At 36.8% G+C, this 17,766-nt stretch overlaps 1 protein-coding gene across 2 annotated transcripts in view; it reads left to right on the top strand.

Moving 5' to 3' along the window:
* The first annotated feature begins 8,536 nt into the window (after nucleotides 1–8,536).
* LOC107705216 (eukaryotic translation initiation factor 3 subunit E-A-like) overlaps nucleotides 8,537–17,766 on the top strand; it is a 53,682-nt gene continuing 44,452 nt past the window's right edge. For both annotated transcript variants that reach the window (XM_016508415.1, XM_016508422.1), the window contains exons 1-4: nucleotides 8,537–8,664; nucleotides 9,400–9,517; nucleotides 9,620–9,737; nucleotides 16,260–16,302. In XM_016508415.1, coding sequence (XP_016363901.1) covers nucleotides 8,575–8,664; nucleotides 9,400–9,517; nucleotides 9,620–9,737; nucleotides 16,260–16,302 — 369 coding nt within the window. In that variant the 5' untranslated portion in view covers nucleotides 8,537–8,574. The remainder of the gene's footprint in view (nucleotides 8,665–9,399; nucleotides 9,518–9,619; nucleotides 9,738–16,259; nucleotides 16,303–17,766) is intronic.

Raw genomic sequence — 17,766 nt, forward strand, 5'->3', positions numbered from 1 at the left:
TCTTTCAATCATAGTTTCACACAAACACTCAAATGCATTTGCACGTCCAGAAAAAACATTATTGGACACTTCGCTTTTCCATTAAATCATTAAAACATTTAAAATGTAGTCTTGACTTGAATTCTCAGAGCAAGCAATTGTGTTCTGGTTCACATGTGCGGTGCAGATGTTGTCTCTGTGCTCGGTGCAATGGGAGGTTCTGTATGAGTTTGCATTGTTTGCTCACACCCTTGGCTCCTCAGATAACCCAAGTCCAATGGCATCAAATACGACAGTGCTGAAGTCAGCATCGGGCACGGGATAAGGGGTCTGGGACGGTAATTTATCACTAAACACGTCCAACGAGCGAGGTGATGCATATCTAAAAAACAAGGGGGGAAAATCATTTGAATTCATATCACTGGTACTGAGGCCCTGAGCGAAGGTTTGACTTTGAGGTATCATGCATGGAGGCATTCGTCTTTAGAGGCAATTGATTTGGATTCATTTGATATTGCAATGAAAAGCAGCTGGATGACTTGTCTGGCACTGTCTACTACTTAATAAGGCAGCTATCAGTGGGGAATGGTTTTTCACGGAAAGTTTGGCTCTGTTTTGCTATGTATATCATCTTATTTCATTAGATCATTTTTTTCTTTGAACGTCATGAACTGCAGTGAGACACGTTTTTTAAATAATAGTTGAAAATAAGGCTGTCAATATTGCCTGACATGCTAATTTAGTGCAATTGAAGGAGCAATTCAAACTTGATTGAAAAGAATTACTATAGTTGGGCTATGCAACATTCAACTCCATGTTTTTAATCAATACCTTGCTTCTCTTATGAAATGACTTTACTTTCCCACTGACATCTCGGGCCGCAGCTTGACTCCTGACTAAAATAGTCACAAATGCAACAAAAACTTGCAATCAGGTCACAAACTTTGTGGCCTACTACACAAAGTAATAAAACATCAAACACATTGCAAGCCGTGAATCGTGAACAAATGACTCATATGAACCGGTTCTTTTGAGTCAGCCAAAAAGGTTCACGGATTCGATCATTTCTGGTTATGTCTGAATTGAAGCAAACTAAGAACCGTTTCTGTTGTATACTTCAGGTTAGCGGTATTACTCTATTTATGTTGGTTATTTTATATGACAATTCACAGTCAGAATTATTCTCGCAAAAATTCTTAAAAGTATTTATATAACATACCATCTGGATCTAGTGAGACCGTTTGCAGTGTATTTAAAGAGATAGTTCACCCAAAAATGAAAATTCTGTCATTAATTACTCACCCTCACGTCATTCCAAACCTGTAAGACCTTCATTCGTCTTTGGAACACAAATTAAGAATATTTTGATGAAATCCGAGACATAGACAGCAAGGGTCCTACCAAGTTCAAGGTCCAGAAAGGTACCAAGAATATCGACAAAATAGTGACATCAGTGGTTCAACCGTAATTTTACGAAGCTACCAGGATACTTTTTATGAGCAAAAAAACTAAAATAACAACTTTATTCAACAAATCTTCTCCTCTGCGTCAACCTGGTGCCCTCTTGGAGAGTACCATCACTTACGCAAGTGCTCTCCTCTGAACGTAAACAAGGCGCAGCACATGCGTGTCCTACGTCAGCAGCACCACACGCATGCATTGTTTACGTGCAGATCAAAGCATGCGCATGCATTGTGGTACTCTTTAAAATGGCGCCAGGTTGACGCGGAGGAGAAGAATTGTTGAACAAAGTCATTATTTTAGCTTTTTTTTGCGCACAAAAAGTATTCTCGTAGCTTCATAAAATTATGGTTGAACCCAGGGGCGATTCTAGGATTTTCATTTTAGGGGGGCTCAGCCCCCTGTGAGGGTATAATAATAATAATAATAGCCTAATAATAAAAGAATATATATATAAATAAATAAATAAATGTTTTATTAATAGGGGTCGTATAATAAACTTATTGCAGTATTCCACTGTATTACATAGATAGGTATAACATTTGAGTACTCAAGCCAAATTCAAGTCATGATCTCACACACACACACCCGTTTACTGTACAAACACAAAATTTTACTGTTTGCATTTCTAGTACATCCCTCTTTCCTTAGCTCAAGTATGCAAACCCCTTTGCCACATGCACTGGAATGTGTATTATATTGAAAGTTACATTTTCAAATGAAGATGGCAACATGATCGTTTTATAAAGTATGCGTTCATATGTGCTTCATTTTCGCTGGAGGAAACAACTGGTGTGATGAGGGGTGAAGGCAGTGAAAACTCAGGCTACAGTAGATGGGGAACCGATTGTTGCTCCCCCATGATATTTTGTAAACTGTATTTATGACAAAGAACTGCACAGATGTATATATTATAGCAATCTATCGATAAACACACACCTTGTCCTCTGTTTCTCGCTCTGCGGCGCCGCGGTCTGCGGATTGAAAAAGAACGCGCTGAAAGACGAGGAGGAGCCGATCGAAGTCTGCCGCCGTTTTCAAATGAAATTTAAAGGGGACTGAGGCGATCACGAATTCGTATGTTGTTTTTTTGTTTTTTTTTAACATATTAAATAGTTTGTTTTATAGCAAAGCAGATAACTCCAACAGTCGTTTTTTGGCAAAAGCAGATAACTCCACATTTCATGTTTTAAAAACACTCGTTTAATCTTTGTAATTTCCTCAGATGACAATGTAAATGCCTGACAAACGTTGTTGTTGTTGTTGTGATCATAAACTGTATGGATGTGATTAAGCTACATGCAATACACGGAGCTATTCCATCACCATTGTAACGCGCTGCTTTTGCAAGGTTCCGTAAAACGTTTCAGCTTTTATTTTCCTTTTTCGCCCCGTTGAACATATCACAGGTTCATCAAGTTCGTCGAAATTATCCATCCTCGATCACTTTTAGGCAGCTTTGACGAAACTCTCAGCTAGCACGTCTTTTCAAAGTGAAAGTAGCCTTGTCACCTGACCTGAATACAGCGCGCTGATTCGCTAAAATGGACTTACGGGCTTCTGTTAAAAAAAACAAGGGCACTTGTCGGCTTCTGCAGTAACTCGCGGTGCCTTGAAAGTGGCCAAAACCGGCTTTTTTGACCAAACATGTTTAGGGTTCAGATCGCGCTATATGTGGAGAATAATGCACGGCAATCAGCTCATTTTTTGTGGTGTTTATGGGTTTTTGCAAATTAACTCTTCATATCTTAATTTGTGTTCCGAAGATGAACAAAGGTACGGATTTGGAACGACATGAGGGTGAGTAATTAATGACAGAATTTTCATTTTTGGGTGAACTAACCCTTTAAATGTAGTGCAATGAGATATTCCTTAGTCATCACCAGACATTTAAGAGAAACTAAAATGGCATGTTTACAGTGGATTTTTTTTTACAAGCATCCAATCAAACTGCACTGTGTTCCTGGCATATTTTTCTTCTTATTCACAGTGTGGGCCATGGCTCCTCAGTCCTCATTAAGACTACCTTCGTCTCTCCCTGGTTGGGTAGACTGCGTTATCGTCAGGGCAGAACTATTGTTCCAGCCACCAAAGACAGATTCACAAATAACCTGCCTGATTTATCTCAACTAGTGCCTGGCAGCAGCAGCCCACACAAAGGAGCGGAGTAACCGGCCAGACGTGGCTGCTCTGGAGACCACCCTCCAATCTTCCACCCCTTATGGAGTCAGATAAGTAACAACAGGGGGTCTTCTCGACACTGCACTTAACAATAGTTCCCTGCAGTTAATGAGGTGCCTACAGGGTCCCATGTTACATATGAAGTGGGTACAATGCCAGGCTGTTGTGTAGGCTATTTATATAATTTTTATATAATATTATCTATCTATCTATCTATCTATCTATCTATAAAAAAAAGTATAATGCAATGTTCAGTTTTCTTTCTTTCTTTCTTTCTTTCTTTCATTCATATTTGTTTATTGTGAAGTGGTATAACAATATTTTGCTTATATACGGTATAATGCAATGTTTAATGTTTTGCTCTATTTATTTATTTGTTTGTTTACTTACTGTGAACTGGTTTAACAATGTTTTACTTTTATTATTTATTTATTTTGTGAAGTGGTATAACAGTGTTCACTGTTTTGCTTTCCTAATTTTTTTGTTCATTCTTTTATTTATTTATTTATTGTGAAGCTGTATAAAAACATTTCACTTATTTACTTTTTTATTTATATATTGTGAAGTGGCATAACGCAATGTTTTATTTATTTATTTGTTATTTACTTATTGTGACATTATATAATGTAATGTTCAATGATTTCTTTTTCTTTCTTTCTTTCTTTCTTTCTTTCTTTCGAAGTTGTGTTCACTCGGTTGAACTTTTATACTTTTATACATGGCCATACATAGTCATGTAAAACTCTAAGCTTCTATGTGTAATGGTAAAGTCTGATTGATTTAAAAGAAAATGCAGAAATCATTTTACTTACAATTCTTATGTAAGGTGCTGTTTTTTTTATTTTTAGGCTTGAGGTTTATGATCGTGAAAGGAAGAAAGATGTACATTTGTGCGTGTGCACTCGGAGTGGAATACTTAATTGTGCAAATGATTATTTTTGTGGTCATACCCACCACTTTTCTCCGACGTGTTGTGGAGCATCTGCATAGTGTAGTTTCCAGACAGAAGAGTTGTAAAAAAGAAGCAACAACATCTTTTCCTGCAAACATTTTACTGTCTACCACAGACATTTAAACCATCCATTTCCATCTACATAAACACTGTATGTCCAAAAACATCAAGGGAGATACTTTTGCAAATATATTAATTGAGTCCATTTTTTACATCAAATTGATTTGCAGCACTTTGCAGGGAAATGCAGACCTTCAACCATGAGCTTCGTCAGTCAAATAAGGTTATAAAAATTTAGGTTAGGTTTAGGTCTCCTTTTAAGAAACTGACTTTAAAGATCCAGAGGGATTTGGGTTTACTAACTTCATCCAATTGCAAATGCAGAAAGGTCTCTATTTTTCCGGAGCAATGGGTACGTTTCCCTCAAAGGAACATAAGCGATTTAATCACCTTAGCGCTCACAGTTTCCCGTGCATTAACAAAGCCACAATTTGGTATGATTCACTGTAAAACACAGTTCCTCTTTATAAATGGCTCTATTTGTGTTGAAATGACCTGTTGGAGGCATCAACGCCAAGAAAACTTTTTTTCGTGTCCGCTTGCGTTTGCATTGCGTAAATTATGGGTCACCAGCGTCACCTAGACTTGAAATCTGTATCCTGCTCTTCAAAGGTGTTTTGGTGGCTTGTGTTAGTCACTGGTGGTTTTTTGTCAAGGTCTGTGACCACAAATATTAATAAGCAACGGTTTCATATGTTCTGGAGTATTAGCTCACGTGTCAATCTTCAGGAAATATTATTTCTCCATTTCCTCATGTGTCACAAATAGGTTGCCTCAAAGCAATATGCACTCATGCTATAATAGAAAGGTTTTGTATAAGAATTTAGCTTGATTCAAGTTTAAACGGACGTGCAAGAGAACTAAAGAGTGAATTTTCATCTTGCTCGCTGTCTCTGACTCTTCTAGCCTCAGTCTTGTTTGGTGGAGCGGGTAAACGTGGATTTTCCAATGCTGTGCTCCGGGGCCTCCTTCATTAAAATGATTGGCTGGTTGAAACAGGAGAAACCAGAGCAATTTGGCCTCAGAATTAATTTTTTCAAAAGTAGTCTTAATGTCAATTAGTATTCTATTGCGGTGTTTAACCTATTGCTCCTTCCTTTTCCAGCAGTCTTTGCCAGCATTGGACTCTTTCTGGAAGTCATTGCCTTATCAAGTTTACAAGCAAAATAAAAAAAAAAGTTGATTTTGTTTGCTGATTTCAGCATATTGGTTGCGTTCACTCTAAAATATCTAATAAAATACTTTGCTGCAATCATCATTTTTAGAAATATAATAAGAATTTTAAAACACCAAAAACGTTTCCAATTTAGAAAGACTTTATAAACAAGCATCTTATGTTTATGTCACTTTCATATAAATAATTACACCTTGATTCCTGAAAGAGACATTGAAACACGTGGACTTTTTAAATCGGGACAGTGAGGAAAAATAATTCTACCTTAAGTGCCGAAGCATTTACAATCCCCGACATGGTGCCTATTTGCACAGTTAAACCAAACCACTTAGTAATAGCTGGTAATTCCCTTATGTTAAGCCATGGATAATAATTTCACAAGAATTTTCACGGATGCCTTCCCAAGCCCGAGTGCCAGCTATAGGCTTGATGTGCCAAATTGTTGAAACAGGGAAAATAAATTTTCTCATTGAAAATTTAAAAAAAATCCAAGGTTGTCACAGCGCATATGTGTGCATGCAAGAAACGCATTATTGATGTTGAATTATTTAGACAAAAGGAGTTTCTCATGAACTCTGGGAATGTATGGTGGGTGTGACTGCAAAAACTACTCAATACCAAAAAAAATCAGATGATTGGTTTGCAGAGAAAACTATGTGCACACATAAAGACTGTGAAAATTGGCTTGTAGCTAAAGCAAGCGTGACATTTTGATGTGATTTTTCCATGTTTCAAAGGGAGACGTTAGAAACCATTTCAACCTTTTAACCTCAAAACCAACACGATGTCATGTCACCAAATGCTATTCAAAATCAGTGAAAAAGTTTGTCCTAACAAAAGTATTAAAATACAACTAAAATGTTTAACTATAAAATTCTCAAACATGTATAGGCTCCAACAAAGACGTCTTTAACTATACTTCTGTTGTTTTCCTTCCAGACTTTAAGTACGCCTGGGGTGAACGGTTAAACAGAGTTGGCCAAAGTGACAGCTTTACATTTGTGACTCATTCCACAGTCAGGAGAAATGAAAGGTTCGATGTTACAAGAGGGAAATTGTTTTGGGATCCAGGACAGTGCCGTGTGGTTGTCAAGTAAACATGGTGCTGGTGGAACCTATTATAGATGGACCATTTAGGAGCTGATATTGGCTCTTCTTTGCAGTATATGGCCAACACATGGGTATCTTTACGAGACAGCTGCTGAAGTGAGGAGTAAAACCCGCTGGATGCTCTTCTGCTCCTGTCTTCAATTTCTCAGTTGAGGTAGTCCCATATTGCATGATTATTTTGACAGTAATGTCACTGAGTGACTTTTTTCCTGCTTGGACCTGCCTTTTGTTTTGATCTTGAAGTGAAGTTAGCTCTGTGTTCCAGAGAGAGGTCACTTTCCCCGGGCCTGGTGAACTCTTGCTGATACTTGTCTGCTGGAGGAATTTCAGTGGGTTCTGGAAGAGGCCCATTATTTCAGCAGGATTTTCAAAATTCAGCAAGTTTACTTGGCAAAACATGACCTCTTTATAAATAAAATGTTTTATTGTATCAATTCTGCTGTCAAATTATAGAGTCTTGAAAGGTTTATAAGCATAGCTGCTATTTAACTTTACAAATAAATATCAGAGTATTGCACACTTAGGAGAGATTGTTCTGTTATATTCTATTCTATTCTATACATAGAGTACAGTTTAGTAAAATTTATATTTTATTATTTGTGTGTACAACAATTAAACTTTTACTATTTTATTTTTTAATGCATTCAAATGTTCAAATATTCTAGTGCAGAGTAGTCAAGTAAATTTTATTAATAAAAATATATTTTATTCTTTAAATTAAATTTTAAAATTAAAATTAAATTTACAATAGAATAATTATTAAACCAAATTATATTCAAATGTGTTCAACTTTATATTTATTTGTTTTATTTAACTTTATTCTTAGAAGTGCAGATTGAGTAAATTTTATTATGAAAATATTGTATTCTGTTTTATTTGTTATCTTTATTATATTCTAGCACAGAGTAGGAAAATAAATGAGTGAAATACATTTTATTAATAAAATACTATTTTATTCTTTAAATTTATTCTGTTCTGTTCTATTCTGCTCTATTTTACAATAGGGTATGTTTTTATACAGTCTATGGGGTAAATTATTTTCAAATTCTATTGTATTCTGTTTTATTTGTTATCTTTATTCTATTATATACTATTAGCACGGAGTAGGATAATAAGTTAATTCATTCTATTTTATTCTTTACATTCCATTCTGTTTTTATTACGTTCTATTTTACAATTATTGCAGTTATTAGTTATATTTTGTTATCTTTATTCTATCATATTCTATTAACAAAGAGTAGTCAGGTTTTACTAACAAAATTGTATTTTATTTACATGTATTCTGTTCTGTTTTTCTATAGAGTAGGTTTTATATTATAAAACCTAATTGTTTTCATTTTTTCTAACTTTATTTTATTCTATTATTAGTACTTATTTGAACTTTATTATTTTCTAGAAGTGTTGAGCACAGTTGAGTAAATTTGATCATTTAAACTATAGTATTCTGTTTTTCTAACTTTATTCTATTACATTCTATTTAAGTAAACATCTTTCTAGAGCAAACATCATTCAATTTAAAGCAGTATGTTTCCTTTGATACTGTGTGACACTTTCACTTGCACCTGCAGATGCAGCACATGGCGCATTGGACTGTGTGAACGCACTATATTAAATAAAGTTTTTCTGGTTTTGAAGCGCGTCCTCTTCCGTTGTCAACATGGCGGAATACGATCTGACCACCAAAATCGCCAACTTTTTGGATAGGCATCTCGTTTTCCCACTGCTGGAATTCCTCTCAGTAAAAGAGGTACAAGTGTATCTTACATTGGTATTTGAAAGCGTGCTGTAGCACTGTTTGTATGTAGAAGGCGGCAAAGCTAGTACCACGTGCTCATGTTACTGTAGCCACAATAGTGTTGCCGGTAGTGTGTAAATCATATAACTCATGATTTCAGTCGGTAATAAAATAATTACAGAGCCAACAAACTTTTAACATGGATAATAGACCGTCTGTTCATAGTATAACTAACCCTTCTATTAGTTATTTGCTAGACGTAGGCTTTCTCAAAACCCAGTAAGCTGCCTAACTTGACAGCATTAAAACTAAGTTGGCTAACGTAGAGACAGCTGACCGATTTGTCTTGGCTTGTCATAGTGCCGTTTACATTTTATCTTCTACATCCGTTTTTAATTGATGTAGAACGGTTGGCTTTGTGGTGTTGTCTTCATTGTTTTAGTTTTCACCAAGATATATAACGTTAACTGATTATTTCTGGCAAAGACAGATGAGGTTTTGTTGAAATCTATACATAACTTGGGACAGTCTTCTAAAGAACCAGTAAGAATTGTTGAAACCCAATATGTGTGTGTGTGTTTGTCAGTAAAAGTGTGTTCATGAATTTACATTGAAGTTACATTAAAGCCGTTACAGTTTGTTGCAACAAGAATAACATTTCTGCATTGGCAGAAATAGACGTTATAAAAGTCAGCAAATATCTTGCGTTCTGAATGTACTGATGATGTTTCCATCACTGTTTTTTAGATCTACAATGAGAACGACCTCCTCCATGGAAAGCTGAATCTCCTCAGTGACACCAACATGGTGGACTTTGCCATGGATGTATACAGGAATTTATTTCCTGACAAAGAAATACCCATCTGTGAGTGGATTAACTTCTAATGCTCTTCTGCGATGAAAGATGCCTAATGTGATGCATGTGAGTTGACTTCATGAGATTTATATCAATTTAAATGTTTTGCAGCTCTTAGAGGAAAGAGGACTGAAGTTGTGGCTCAACTGAAACAACTGCAATCTGAGACAGAGCCCATTGTGAAAGTGTTTGAGGACCCAGAGACAATGAGGCAGATGCAGTCAACAAGGTAAATGTTGAAATTAAACACATACTAATAGTCTAACTCTTCAGTCGTTTCTGTCACATACTTTGTCTTGTCATTGTATTTATTGAAATGGTTTATTGCTGTACCTGTGTATCTAAATATCAGTAGCATAAGCTGTTTGGAAGATGTTCCTTTAACACAACTGTTTAGATTGCGATTAGGTTATTCCTTGTCTCCTCATATGAGACTTCAAGAAATTAATTGTTTTTTTTTTGTATTATATTCAAAGCAAAAAGCATTACTTGACAGTCAGACCAAACGTTATTATTATATATATTTTTGTTTAAATATAATTTTTTTTTTTTTTGTAATTTAAGTTCTGAACTATTTATTTATTTAATTTTTGGTGTCAAGCAATGCTCTTTTGTGGCTCATTTCTGTATCCAGATGTGTTTGACCAAACAGATGCCCCAAAGTCTGTTACTTTGGCTCATCTACCAATGAGGTATTTACACACTTTAGGGTGTATTGTGGTTGTCTTGAAATTAAAAGCGACCTTTCTGTACTTTACAGTAGATTGTGTAGACCTTTTACTTATCTGCGGTTTTTACTGGAAGACCGTGGAGAATCTTTTAAATGTTATGACAGCAGTTTAGTCATTTTCTATTCCAAGCAACAGCTAAGATGGTACTTTACTTATTTTTTGTTCATCTAATGTAAGTTGAACAGTGTTCAATTGCACAGTTTAGACAAGACAGTCCTCAGGGATGTGGGATGGAGCCCTGCTCGATGCTAGACGATACTCCAAACAGAACATTTGTGGCTCTTTTTCTGGAAGGTTGGGCTTAAGTGCCGTTTAATTAAGTGGATGGCAGAACATCAGCGGGCATTTGTAATAACAATCAGTTTGTATTTGATTGAAATTGCCATGTGGATAAGTATATGGTTTCATTCTGCAAATTTCAGAAGAGCAGAATGCTAGAGCATCCTGCGGTGAGTTTCACGGAGGCTACTTTTTTCGATTTTTTTCTGATGCTGACTTTGCCATGATTAAAATATTCTGGTTAAACGCAGTCCTCATCCAGTGCTTGCTTTTCTTCGATGGATATTGCTTATTTCTAGCCGCCAGCCAATCTAGATGTTTCAGGTTTTAATATGTGGTGTATTAGGGATTAGAGATGTTTTTATTTAATTAAAAGAAGGTTGTTACACTGATCACTGTAGGCAGTAGAGATATTCTCAAATAGTCGTCTCCATTAGCAGTTGGAGGGATTTGCTGGGTTAGTAACAGTGGATTCTTGTTGATTATGTTGGATTGAAAAGACATTGCTCTGCTCTCAATCAGTCGCCATCAAACCTAGACAGAAGAGACAGCATAGCATTGACTTAGTGGCCGGTTTATCCACTGTATTTGATGTGATTTAGGCCTGATCTTGAGACCGCTATAGCTCTTAAATGTCAAAGAGTTCAAATATTTGAATCTCTGCCGATGCTCTATGCCAGGGATTTCCAAGCTTTTTTTTGTTAGCTGAACCTCTTTGGCCTAAAATATTTACTTGAAGTGAAGATGTACCTCTGAGATTTTAAGTAAATATTTCAATCATTTAACGACACATGCATGCCCATGATTCTCTGATTTTGATTAATGGCCGCATGATATGCAGGTCAACAAGTTTGTTTGTTCGTTCGTTCGTTCGTTCATTCATTCATCAAAATGATTTAAATTTTTATGATTTGAGTTAGGGCTGGACAATAATTCAATATCAATATGTATCGCGATATAATTTTTTTCAATAACGGTGATATGATCGTCCAGCCCTAATTTGAGTGATGATTAGATTTACATTAATTAATGAACCCAGAAAAACTATATATTAAATATTAATATAAATTAACAACTGTAATGGCAAATCAAAATACAATGACATGTATCTTTTAGTTGTTTATTAAAGGGGTCATATGATGCGATTTCAAGTTTTCCTTTCTCTTTGGATTGTTACAAGCTGATTGTGCATAGATAAGATCCCTGAAGTTGCAAAGACTAAAGTCTCAAAACCAAAGAGATATTCTTTATCAAAGTTAAGACTCTCCCACGCCCCCCTAAAACGGCTCGTTCTAACACACCCCAACATGTCTACGTCACAATGTGGGAAGTTTTGCATAACGCCGCCGGAGAAAGAAGGCGTAACTTTTATTCTCGCTGTAGTATTGTTGTTGCCGCTGCCGCCATGTCGTGATATATTAAAGCGTCTTTGGTGTTTCCATGTTTTCTTCAAAACAAACTAAATCGAGGGGTTGACGTCATTGGCAGGCGACACAATGACACTATGGACACGGTCCGTGTCACTAGTTAAAATTGCTTATTTCTCTGGATTTAAACATTCTTCGAAACATTTGGGATAATGTAAGTACACAAGTCAGCAAAATATATAAAACCGTTCTAGTGGTTTTTGGATATTTTAATAAAAAAAATCTTACGTATTGTGCCTTTAAGTAACATTTAAGTAATTATTCAAAACAGTAAGTAAAAATAAAATAAAAAAAGGTCAGTGAGTTTTTTTTATCACTATTACTTTGTTGATATTAATATATATTTTACATTTGCTGTTTATTTTACCATTTGTTACTCTAAAGATTAGTGTTGTTAATTTGGGTGATTTTTATACCAGTACCTTTGACATAGACCCATAAATGCCTAAAAATGTGCACTATTAAATTAAGCTTTGTGGCTTTGCAGATTTGGTGTAGAAACTAGATTTTTTACATATCCTAAAGAAAATTAGTGGTATTTCCTTCTGCAAAAACTGATATGATGCCAGAGTGTTGTATTGCAGTTGTGGGGGGAAGTCGTGGCCTAATGGTTAGAGAGTCGGACTCGTAACCCAAAGGTTACGGGTTCGAGTCTCGTACCGGCAGAGATTGTAGGTGGGGGGAGTGAATGTACAGCGCTCTCTCCCACCTTCAATACCACGACTGAGGTGCCCTTGAGCAAGGCACCGAACCCCCAACTGCTCCCCGGGCGCCGCAGCAAAAAATGGCTGCCAACTGCTCCGGGTGTGTGTTCAAGGTTCAACTGCGATTCTATACTCAACATCTTAAGTAATTGTTTATATCTCTCCTCAAAAAGCTGCACAAATTGAGGCATCATTCATATCTTTAGCGTAAACCATATACAATGTATTCTCTAAAGTTTAATACTTGAGGTTGGGGGTTTGTTGAAATTTGTTTCAAATTTGCGTGCAATTAGCAATTGTCGCTAATTACTTGTAGCTGTTTTGTATCTCTGTTTTGTGTCTCTGTTCAGTGTGTGAATCTTTTGGGCCCCGCCAAGAGGCTAAAGTAGAGGCAGGAGCTGAGGCCACGATCTGTAGTTATTGTTTAATTGCTCGCTTTGACTAGCGCTAATACCGCACCGAGCTTCTATGTGTTTTATCAGGCTACTGCTGTGTGTTTGTGGTGTCTCTACAGTGAGAAATCTCAGTAGGTGGTATTGCCTTCCCTAGACATTTTTAAAGACCAGTTTGCGTTTCGTTTCTCCAAAACATGCTTTTATCACAGTTCAGGATTAAGTTTGTGGCGTTAGAACCAGGCACAGTCTTAATTAACCCACTCAAATGGATGTCTGCTCTTCATTAACAAGCGACTTTGAAGTTTACTTGTTCGATCTGAATATTTTGGGTTTCGGAGGGCATTTTTCGGTGTCTGGAGTTTCACAGGCTGAGACGACCACGAGGAAGTGCAGATCAGGACTCGTCTTTATTTGTTCTTTTATTTGTTAATAGCTGCTCATGTGCGTGACGTGTTTCTTTTAAACCATGTCGTTGGATGTTTACTGGATCAGCTCTTTGACAGTGTCGCTCACGGGGCAGATGCTATAAACGGGTGATATCATATTTGGAAATCTGTCAGGACCATTGTTCAGGAGTGTTAGGACATATGGAGTGGCGATGGATTTTTTATTTATTTTTTCTCTCTAACAGACTGAGCGTGATGGATGGATGAGCTGCGTTGAATGGCTGAGGGCCGAGTTATCTCGCAGTTCCCTCAGCACCAATACATTGACCTCCATAGCAAAACCTGCCTGGTCTGTTCCTCATTTCAACCCAGACGGGAGGTGGTGAGAGCTGACAGAGTAAAGATATAATGTCCTCTTCAGCAGACAGATAAACATGGATTGACTGTTAGTGTTTGGAGATACTAGGTGAGGGCTGAGGATGTTGGTTGAATGCAGAAATGCTTAGTAAGGACAGTATACTGGGTCCTAATCAGGTTTGATGCAACAGTTTTTAGTGACAAGACAAGCAATTTAAAACAATCAGTGTTCTAATCAGTAGATATTTAATGTTTAAATATAGTTTACCAAAAAGGTGATGTTTTACATTATTTCTTCTGTAAATCACAAAAAAGGAGACATTTTTAAGAATGTTTAACACTGCTCTCTTCCATACAGTGAAATTAATGGGGACTGGGTAGGACTGTATGATTAATCAAAATGAAACTGAAATTTCTGCATCTTCTCTGAGCTTGGGTTGTGTGTAACTTGCATTTGGAAATGTAACATTTTGATTTACTTACTAGTGTTTCACATATAATATAGAATTTGAGAGGAATTTGTTCCGCCCTACTTAAAAAAAAAAAAAAAAAAAAAAAAAAAAAAAAAAGAAAAAAATGGTCTTCATGATTTTTGCTCAATATTCTAATCTACTAAAGCTCTGTGATAGCTTTGTGTAAGGAACTAAAGACAAAATTTAAGTTGTTTAAATCAAAATTTAGCTTGAGAGTTCACCATTCACTTTCATTGTATTGAAAAGAACGGCTTGGACATTCAGCTATAAATAACCTTTTGTTTCACATGAGTGATAAAGATTGACATGAGGGTGAGTAAATAACAGTTTACATTTAAAGTTGAACTATTGCTCGCTTATGTGGAATGGGATTTTAGACCAATGAGATTTCACATAGGGCGGGACTAGCCAGCACGCCGTTGTAGAAATATAAGTCAGACAATTGCAGAAATGTATTGCTGCTTCTTGTGGCTAGTTAGGTCAGTAAAATCTGATTTACATGGAGAAGATAGTTAGGTTTTATTGCTTGTCGCTGTTAGGACACTGCTTAAGGAGGTGGCTTGTCTCCACCCAGAGTCCCAGCATCTGTCAGATGATAGTATAATGGAACAGAAGCAGTTCTGCAGGAGAACGCCTTTATAAACCGCCTTTGAACCTCCCCACAAATAAAATAAACGTGCAACCTCCTTTTTCTGTCTGGAGCACGCAGTGACGCATGGCTTCGTTTGCCGAATTCTTCAGAGGCCGGCCACATTTGGCGGTGGTGGTCGTGTGGTAAGCATTTTGCCAAAACTCAATGATATGTACAAGTAGAAGTAAATTCTTACTCCATCTCACCTGGTTTCGTTTCTTCATTACCTTTCTCTCTTTCTTTAATTAGTGGTGTTTCCTAAAGAATACTTACTAAGGCTAATAAAATTAAATGTTGGTCTGTAACTCATCCCGCAAAGTTTGTGCTCCGGATATGAATGATACCTCGAATCATGAGGTTGGTTGAGAAATGTGTGCTATTACAAGTAATCAGACTTACTTTTTTTGCCTGGCGGAGGAAAAAAAAATCATATACTTCTATTGAAGAAGGCCATTAGACATATCTGTTTTCTTTAATTTCTGGCATACATAGAGGCGGGTTGAGATGTGTCAGGGAATAATGGGAAGAAGAGGGACGCCTGGACAAGGAAATGTTTTGTGGCAGTTTTAAACTTGTCGCCCATGTGAGCACCATAGCTCAATGTGTTAGACTAGTGCACATTACCACTAAGCCACAGCTTCAGTCTTTCTTTATATATGTACATATATATGTATACACACACACGGCACATTTTACTGTCTTCAAGTTGCACATCGCATCAATGCACATAGAAAGCACAATGCATGCAAGTAAAATGTCTAATGTTTCAAATAACATTTGTATAAATAAAATATCAAAATATGTGAAATAATGTTCTTTCGTCATTCAATAACAGATATGTATATATGTAAAAATAAAACAACATATTCATTCTGACCTGTGCTTATTTAAAAATATATAAGAATAAGTGATCATACTATATTTTATTATATTTTAAATGATTAATAACGTCTTGCTGATAAATGGGTAAAACCTAGTTGTTTAAACGATAGTGGCAAAGATGGTTAAATATTTAAATTTGCAATTAATTAGTATTTTGGGGGCTGCACTGTGATCCTTTAATCTTTTAATGTCATGTAATGATTCTTGTTTTATGCGTGAATCAAAAATAAAATTAAAGCAGGGCACATAATGTATGGAGAGAAAAAAAAAGAAAGCTGTGTTTAACTTATTTCTTTTATGCTTGAAACCCCCTTTTTGTCTTTGACCCATATGTGTGTATATTTTTAATAAAAAAATAAATAAAATAGTTTTTTTTCCACTTAAATGAGTTATTCTGAGGACATTTACCTTTAGAAAATAAGTGTTTTTCTTCCACTCTTGCAACCTTAAGAAACCCTTGCTAACCCCAAAATGTTTGTCTTCCAGGGACGGGCGTATGCTGTTCGACTATCTGGCTGACAAGCATGGAGTAAGTACTTTTGCTGACTCTTCCACCCCTCTGAGGAGTTCTCATGACTCTTCTATGAACCCAGTGTTGTTTTGGGGGGCCAACAGGAGGGGCGGCCCTGAGCAGCAACACATTAAATTACTTCCCAAAACCTTAAGTCATTTTCGGGGATTTTATGGCTTGCAGAAATTTACATTCTGTGGCGAATTGTTCAGAATAAACGGAACAGCTCGGGACCCGTGGGTATGGCCTCAAGAATGCTGGGGATTCTATATTTGACTTGATGGCACTCCCACCCCAGCATCCTGAAACTGACCTGAGGCCTGTCCTCAGTGCACCTTCACTGCATGGGCTGCGCTGCCTTTACGATACGATCCTCGCCTTAACAGCCTTCTCGTCGCTGCCCCCAGGAAGGCCCCTGTAGCCTTAACGACATCCGCACCACCACAGTTTACTGTGACCACACAAGCACACAGACATAAACTATACACACACACACACACAATGAGCTCTCTGTTCTGAGACACCCTTCCAACAAGTTTCCCGAGTGTGATCTACCGAACTGTCCGTCAAACTGCTGGTACTCTCTGATCAGTGCTGTTAGCTGAACCTGAGGCTTGCAGTTTAAAATGGTGAGACTATAATCTTGAGGTCATGTGTGGTTACAGTTTTCCTGAAAATGTTCAGTCAGGGCTCCAGACTGCGACCATTTTTTCTGCCGGTGCGACTACCGCGTTGTCCAACTCATAAGCGCTGCCATTTGTTTTGCAGAAAGAAAACGGCAAACGAAACGAAAGCGAAACTAAACCACGCTACGTTTCAGCTGCACAGCGCGGACCGTTTATCAGCTCGGACCACAACGCAAACAAACTTGTCAGAGCTCAGAACAGCTTTACTGGGGAGCCAAAGTTGATTTCGCGACACTGTTACTGCACAGATGCAACAGTGTTGCGAGATCCAGTGAGAAGCGTTTGAATTCGCTGCACAATGATAAGGTTACTGCGAGATCTAGTGAGAATCATTCAAATTCTGCACAGAATTCTCTTTTATAAACAGCACTGACATGCATCAGGAAACCAGAAGCGGTAACGCTAACCGTAACCATGGTGTTGTGGTAGAAATAGAAACATTATTCATTTCAGGGTTTGTACAACCGTTTGAGAGAGAAATTCAAGCACTTTTCAATGACTTTCAAGCATTTCACACAACTATTTCTAGCACTTTAACGCTCTAAAATGATCCAGTTTGAATGTTATTTTTAATGGGATGACCAAAATATACTTTGTGGTAAACAAACACTTATGTAAAATGTAAAAAATACATCAAATCACAATTATAACCAGTACGGCAGCAGAGGAGCACTTATTGACTTATTAATCATTCATTTCTACTTTTTCCTCTATATTTTGAAATTATAAAATCACTATTATAAAATATCAAATCATCAAGAAATCAGATTTTGTCAGAATTTTACACTTTTTTGTG

Source organism: Sinocyclocheilus rhinocerous, unplaced genomic scaffold, assembly GCF_001515625.1.
Source record: "Sinocyclocheilus rhinocerous isolate Xijiao unplaced genomic scaffold, SAMN03320098_v1.1 scaffold222, whole genome shotgun sequence".
NCBI classification, from domain to species: Eukaryota; Metazoa; Chordata; class Actinopteri; order Cypriniformes; family Cyprinidae; genus Sinocyclocheilus; species Sinocyclocheilus rhinocerous.